This window comes from Mustela lutreola, chromosome 12 (genome assembly GCF_030435805.1).
Source record: "Mustela lutreola isolate mMusLut2 chromosome 12, mMusLut2.pri, whole genome shotgun sequence".
Classification (NCBI taxonomy): domain Eukaryota; kingdom Metazoa; phylum Chordata; class Mammalia; order Carnivora; family Mustelidae; genus Mustela; species Mustela lutreola.
The window spans coordinates 11,778,082-11,785,403 of NC_081301.1; the positions used below are offsets into that span (position 1 = coordinate 11,778,082).

At 49.2% G+C, this 7,322-nt stretch overlaps 1 protein-coding gene across 1 annotated transcript; it reads right to left on the reverse strand.

Moving 5' to 3' along the window:
* Window positions 1–425: 425 nt before the first annotated feature.
* On the reverse strand, window positions 426–1,376 carry LOC131813117 (olfactory receptor 1K1). Its single transcript, XM_059143291.1, has one exon. It carries the CDS (start codon window positions 1,374–1,376, stop codon window positions 426–428), a length of 951 nt encoding a protein of 316 aa, XP_058999274.1.
* Window positions 1,377–7,322: the final 5,946 nt, after the last annotated feature.

The following is a 7,322-nucleotide window of genomic DNA, read 5'->3' on the forward strand; positions in this document are numbered from 1 at the left end:
ATTTGGGAATACATGGTGATGTGATGGAAAATAAGGTGCCAGTCCCCCCAGAGCAAGACTGGGGGATTTGCACCCTCCCTTACAGCTTTAGACCGTCAGAAAATGGTAGTATGCACCCTAAGTGCCCGGGAGTGAGTGTTGGAAGAAGGAATGATGAGGAAGAATGGGCACAAGCTTTGCCACCTAAAATCATGTAAACGTGGAAAAGTCCATTCTTGTCTTTGAATCCAGTTTCCACGTCTATGAAACAGGATCATAATATCCGCTTTCCTGGTTTTTGTGGCAATAACGTATGATCAGGCAAGGCTCTGCTTCGCAGCAGGTGATAGCTATGACTATGATTTTGGAAAAAGCATAGAACAGATGATCACATTCTTGAATTGTCCCTGTGGGTGATGCAGTCTCTCCTTGGCGGGGTCTGGGGCTTAGGAGTCCGCAGCTGAGATCCTCCGTCTGGGGCAAAGGGCTCGGAGCGCTCCCTGCACATCGCGGTTCCGGAGACTGTAGATCACAGGGTTTAGCATGGGGGTAACCACAGTGTACATGACCGTGGCCACTCGGCCCCGCTCTGCCTCATACCGGGATGTGGGCTGGAAGTAGACGGCGATGACTGTCCCGTAGAAGAGGCCCACCACTGCCAGGTGGGAGCCACAGGTGGACACAGCCCGGAGCCTCCCAGAGGCTGAGGGCAGCCGGAGTACTGCAGCCGCAATGGCCCCATAGGAGGCAAGAATGAGCAGGAAGGGAGTGACCACCACCGCGGCGCCCTCGGTGAAGATGAGCAGCTGAATGTGGCGGGTGTCGGAGCAGGAGAGCCTTAAGAGAGGCTGGTGGTCACAGAAGAAGTGGGGCACTTGGTGGGAGGCACAGAAGGACAGGCGAGCCATAAGCAGGATATGCAGGAGGGAGTGGAGGTGGGACACCAGCCACGCGGTCGCCACCAGGGCTGTGCACACGGCCCGGGACATCCTTGTGGCATAGTGGAGAGGGTGCCGGATGGCCACATAGCGGTCATAGGCCATGGCGGCCAGGAGACAGCTATCGGTCACACCCAGGGCAAAGAAGAAGTACATCTGGGTCAGGCAGCCAGCCAGGGAGATGGAGCGGTCATGGGCCAACAAGTTGGCCAGCATCTTGGGGACAGTGACGGAGGTAAAACAGAGATCAGCAAAGGACAGATGGGCCAGCAGGAAGTACATGGGTGCGTGCAGGGCTGAACTGGCCCGGCTGGCGGCCACAATGAGTCCATTACCCAGGATGCCTGCCACGTACAGGACCAAGAATAGCACGAAGAGAGGCCGCCGCTGTCCAGGAGTTGTGGTCAGTCCCAGTAGGATAAATGGGGCTTCCTCCGAAGACTCATTGGTAGCATCCATGGCTGGGCTGGTTCTTCCCCTACTCCTGGGGCATCTCCCCAGTGTCTAGGAAAAGGGCGAAGTGTGACTACATTTCTCAAGGCTTCCTGGCCATGGGGGAAATCATGGGTTTGGCGTCAGCCAGCCCTGGTATTACACACAGGTGTGACTGTGGGCAAGTCACGTCACTGCCCGAACTCTCTTCCTTTCTGCTTTAGGTTTCCCATCTGTAGGATGAGGGAACTGAACTAGGTGATCTTCTAGGCCACTTCCAACCCAGATACTTTGTGATTTTAAGCAACAATAGAATAAAAGGTGTTGCCCAGGATGGAGGCTGGAGCAGGAAGAAAGTATGGAAGAAAAGACAGAGGAAGGGTCCACACAGCAGGTAAGAGCTCTGACCACGAGGCACTCATTTCCACAAAGTAAAAATGGGGAAAAACAGAACAAAACAAGATAGGAGGGAGGACCACGCGTTTCAGAACCCCGAGGATAAAGAGAAGAGCCCCAACTTCTCAAGGGGATAGAGCACAAGGATCTAATGATGTTCTCATAACCGGACCTGCCTTCAGGTGTTCCACTGGCAGCGGATGATAGAACACAGTTGAGCAAGATCTTCAGATTCTGAAGGAAAAAAGTGTATTGAACTTAGAATTTGATGCTAAAGCAAAATAATAATCAAGTGTGAGAGAAGAATAAAGGTATTTTCAAACTTGCCAAAAAAAAAGAAAAGAAAAAGAGCACAAGAATCGGGATGGCTCCCCATATAGCTTGGAGAACTTTCCCCATGAGATCAAGTACTCTTTGGGAATCAATGCCCAACCCTTTGAGAGAAACTGGCACAGACAGACAGATGCACCAGCCAGATGGCAACTTGTTTTACGTCTCTCATTTTCCCCCATCTGTATCTGCTGCAGAAACCTTGAGAGAGGGGTTTTAGCACAAGGTTTGCTGGAGGCTTTGCTGAGACCATCCCTGCAGGGGAACGATCTCCTAATTTCTTCCTGTGTCCTTCTCTATTAAAAATATAAAATAAATAAAATAAGTGCCCTCCCTACCTTAGTGTCTTCCTTCCCCCCCGCCCCTCCTTTGTGTAAGAAGAATCCTCTGGCTTTGGCTCCCTGTAGAGCATTTTCACAAAGTCCCCATCACGTGCCACCTTCCAGGAGGGTGAGTGGATGGAGGGTAGGGTAGTGGGGGCAAGATCTTTACAAACTGGACCTGTTCTGACCTGTGTCTACACTGGTGTCAATGAACATTAAAACGCACGAAGCTGTTTGTAGGACATCCATATATAATCACAGAGACGGCCGTGCAGGCTTGCAGACTTGCACAGCCTCAGGAGGGTCTGGTCTCTGCAAATGCACAGGCACAATCCGTAATATACAGAAATGTGGACCTGGCAGAGGCATCATCACACAAAAGTGGACAAGTGAAACCACAACCCCCCAGACTCAAATCATCATACACTTAGAGAGACGGTCAGATATAATCACGACATAGTGCTGAGGCCAGAGAGTAACGATCGGTCACATGCTCCTGTTCGTGGAAACTCACAGCACCATGTACAGCGACTGGGACCTGCCGTGCCCATCTGTGCTTCCGCCGACCACCTGCCCTGTGTAAGCGCTCTACCAGTGCGTGCCCATGCTAGGCACACCCGATCCCTTCGCTCATCACCTAGTCATCACGCACAACCTCAGGGGCCCACAACCTCCCCCTGTCATGCATGTGGCAACATTCACTCACTTGGGTCACTGCAGAGCTGCACCAGCCTGCCTCCCCTTCGACATCGTTGTACAGTGACAGTAATGCACAGTCATGGTCTCACACAAACAGCAGGCACTCTCACATTCACACATACGTCTCATGCTCACAGTTGCATGTGGGAAAACAGGTCTGCACGCTGTGCCCCAGTGTACCCTCTGGCCTTTCTGCATCGCAGGAGGGAATGGCAGCAGGACCCCTGCATGCTCTGTCACCGGGGTATCTGAGGAGGGAATGACTGGCCACAGCTGATGGGGTTTGGGGGCTTGGGAACACTTTAGCAACCTCCCCACCCCCAGAGGCAATACCTCGCCTTCCCCTGGCCCTCATCCCTGGGGCAGGATGGAGCTCAGCCCTGGGATTTGTTATGCTGCCTCTCTAGGGCCCAATTTGATGGGAGAAGGGGGGGGCTTGGTGCTGCCTCCAGCTCAAGGGACATTCAGGAGCTCAAGCATAGGGAGGGTTCTGCCCCTCTGTCCCTGTCTTGGGAAGGCCAGAAAGAAGGGTCAGACTGACTCCTGAGCCCCAAGCAACAGTGACTGGGGTCGGGGGCAGGGGAGCCCAGGGTTTACAGCCGTAGCTTCCTGGGTGGCCAACCCTCCTGTCCCCCTCTGCTGTTGCTGGTGGCTTCTTTTTTTTTTTTTTTTTTTCTTTCTTTCTTTTCTTCTTCTTCTTCTTTTTTTTTTTTTTTGGTAGGTGGTTCAACATAGTAAGTGTTGATAAACACGCTGCTGGTGGCTTCTTGCAGGAAGTGGAGGAGTGTGGGAGGGACCGTGTCTCTGGTGACCGTCAGCGTGTGTGGTTGTGTGACTGCAAGTGTGAGTGTGCAGGATTATATGCTTGGGTGTGGAGAGAGTGGTTGTGTCTCCATGCAACTGGCTGGAGCACGTGTGTGAGTGTGCTGCTGCATCTGTTTCTGTGTGGGTGGCTGTGTCTATGAGAGTGTTTCTTTGTGCATAGATGTCTCTGTGTTGGGGAGGGGTCTGCGTTGCTGGGTGTGTACTGTGACACAAGGGAATGGTGCCACACACAGCATTCCAGGCGGGAATGGCTTTGCATGACTCCGTGTCGGAACAGCCATAAAGGGGGGGTTGGAACATAAGAACTTTCAGTGATTCCCTATTGCCTACCGGATAGACTCCGCATTCCCCTACCTAAGACCCCACCCATGACCTCGCTTATCAGTCCCTCAGTCTTCAGACTTCCCTCTACTTCTTTTCTAGTATGCCCCTCTCAAGCCAGTTAAATTGGTGTCCTTAAAATCTCCTGCATGGTCTGGGCTCATTTCATGGCCATGTCTTTATACCTGTTTGTCCTTCCCCTATGGAATGTTCCTTTCCCAATTCCCACCCACGCTGTAAGGCCCACAACACCTTGTGCAGTAAGTGACCTGAATCAGACCCCCAGCTCCCCCCACCTCAAGCCTGCTCTTGTCCTGACCGCTTATCTTGGGAAATGGTGTTGAAGGAGGTTTAAAAGGGAAATATTTGACCAGAATTGGGGAAATTTCCTGGACATTTCACTTTGGGGTCAAGGATCTGTTTCTCTTCCCTCATCCTCCGGATTAGGCTGTTACTGCCTCCCAGTCCTTCCCCTTCTCTTTTGCTTGTTCCGTCTATCATATAGGCCCAGCATAGTAGCCTGCAACTTCACGTTAATGTGTAGGATTTCTGCAATGATTGCATTATTATTTTTATTATTTATGTAATTAATATTGTAATTATTGCTGCTCCACTGATGCTATCCATGTGGGAGGACCTGTGGACATCCTGTAGTGTCAAGACAGTGGAAGGGGCCAGATGCCTCTAGAAACTTCCCTGATCATGGTGGGGCCTGTACATGTCATGAGAGCCCAAGAACATGCACAAGGAAGAAAAGATCAGAGAGGAGGTCTTTAAGTATAAATTACTGAGCTGGGGGGCAAACTTCATATTCTCAGTCTGGAGGCTGCCAGATTTTCTGATAATGCCTCTAGCCCTTGTCATAGCTTGTGAGTTGTTACAGGGATAAGGAGGCGAGGACTGGGAAAGGCTTACAAAAGTCTGTGATGGGAGAAGGGGTTTTAATTTAGGCAAACTTTTGTCGTAATGTGTTGACCTGGGATATTGTACCCTCTGCTGTTGAGATGTGGGCTCATCAGGAAACAGGGTGACCAACCATTCTGGTTTTCTGAGTTCCACACAGGTTCTTAGGTTCTAATAAGAGCTCACATGGGACTTGGTGTTTTAAAACTAGGACAGCTTTGGGCAAATCAGGACAAGTTGGTGACCCTTTCAGGAGACCTATAAAATCTTCTAAGATAAAGAAGACACTTGTGCATATCCCTCTCTCCATGACACTGGGACACTCCAGAAGACCATGGTTACTGAGAGGGAAGGTCCTGGTCCTGGTGACAAGGAACGTCATCTTCCCAGGGAGCCAGGCCGAAACTTCAGTCTTCTTGCAATCTCGTGCCTGGTGGCTGATTTCTCTTGAAGGGAGGTTGGACTGGTGAGGTGAAGAGGAAAGAAGAGACTCTGTGGGGAACCTTATTGGAGTTTGAACGCCATACCTCTCCATCTCTGGCCTCATCACAGCCAAATCAGGAGAACCGGAGGGGGATCAGGTGGGAGCCGACATTGGCTCTGGCCATGCTCCATCTCTCCTCAGCTCCTGCTCTAACTCTCAGGGCCCATTCCTGTCCTGCTCCTCTGCATGAAGGGGCTTTCCAGACAGAATGCCATGCCTTGGCCTTGCTCACGTGGAACTGAATCAGGGAGGCAAAGAAAATCTGTCAACATTGTGAACTCTGGGTAGATGAAAATCCCCAGAGCATTAGGTCAGAAGGGTGCAGAGTGACCCCAGGCTGAGAGCACTGTGGTTAGCCAAGAGGTCTGGGCTACGGCATTCCTTCTCCTAAAACTAATTCTGCCTCTGGATGTTGTAATCTAAACACAAAGCTGTCTATTGTACTGGGCCATGTGCTAATCTGAGTATGTTCATAATTCTGAATGAAATGTAAATGCGCCAATAAACATCTTGTACCCCTAAGCTTTAGGACATGTGAATCATTATCTATAACCCCAAATAAATCTTAAATTAAGACCCAAGACATGTCAATTAAATACTTAAAATACTCTTCTTATGTTTAACCCTTATCTAGTTCTGAACCTAGATTAACTGCTATAATAACTTTAGACCGTGACTTAAACTTATCACAAATTTTATCCACACATAAATTTAACTTACCTAACAAGATCTCTGATATGGACTACACTCTAACCCGAATGTACTCTAGCAATAAAACTGAAACCTCAATGCCAGCCTTAATTAGCCCTGTACTCTAAAACTAACCCTCAATTATTTGTAATAAGAGCTCAAGTTTATCCAAACTCTGACTGCTAAATTTATCCCAAACCTACTACTAATTAAAATCAACCCAAATCCTATAATATCTGTAATTTCAATTCAATCCTAAACTTATCTGATTGCTTTAAAATTCCAAACCCAGCCCTGGCTCTATCCTTACCCTAACCGTTGTTTTAGGCATAACCAGAATCCTAATCCTAACCCTATCCTAACCACATCCATAATTCTGACCCTTTCCTAACCTCATCATATACCTGACCTAATGTAGCAGGGGCCAGATTTTAACCTAACTACTGGAATTTTTGGAATGAGCCTGTGTATGTTCCTGTGCTATTCAGCCATTTCTTGGAGAGATGGAATATATAGGCTAATAGGGAGGGGTATTTGTTTTATCAGATTCAGTCCCATTCTTTGGTGTGAGCGGGTTCTGAAGATGCTCTCTGGGGGTCAAAGAGAGCAGGAGCAGCCTTACTGGTCATGAAGAACCTTAAAAGGGCAAGAATCTAGGAACACTTAGGGCCAACACAGATTTTACCCAGTGTTTCTGGGAAACAGACTTCTAGAAGTTCAAGTGGCAAAAACATCCGTTAAGTTCATCTGGTAATATCTAGGGACTCAAGTTTTGAACACTGAGGAACCTAAGGCAACTCAACAGCCACATTAGCCTGACCTTGGTTCTGGCTCTAGATGTTGGTCCTAGATTAACCTCCTTGGGAGATTCTTGCCTCCCTTCTATTGCTTCTCCCCCTTTCTAGTCCCTTCAACAATTGCAAGAGTCAGCCAAGCCAGAGGCTCATCTATCTTTACCCACAGGGATAGGGGTCAGAAAGGGAGCTCTTATCTTGTCATAGT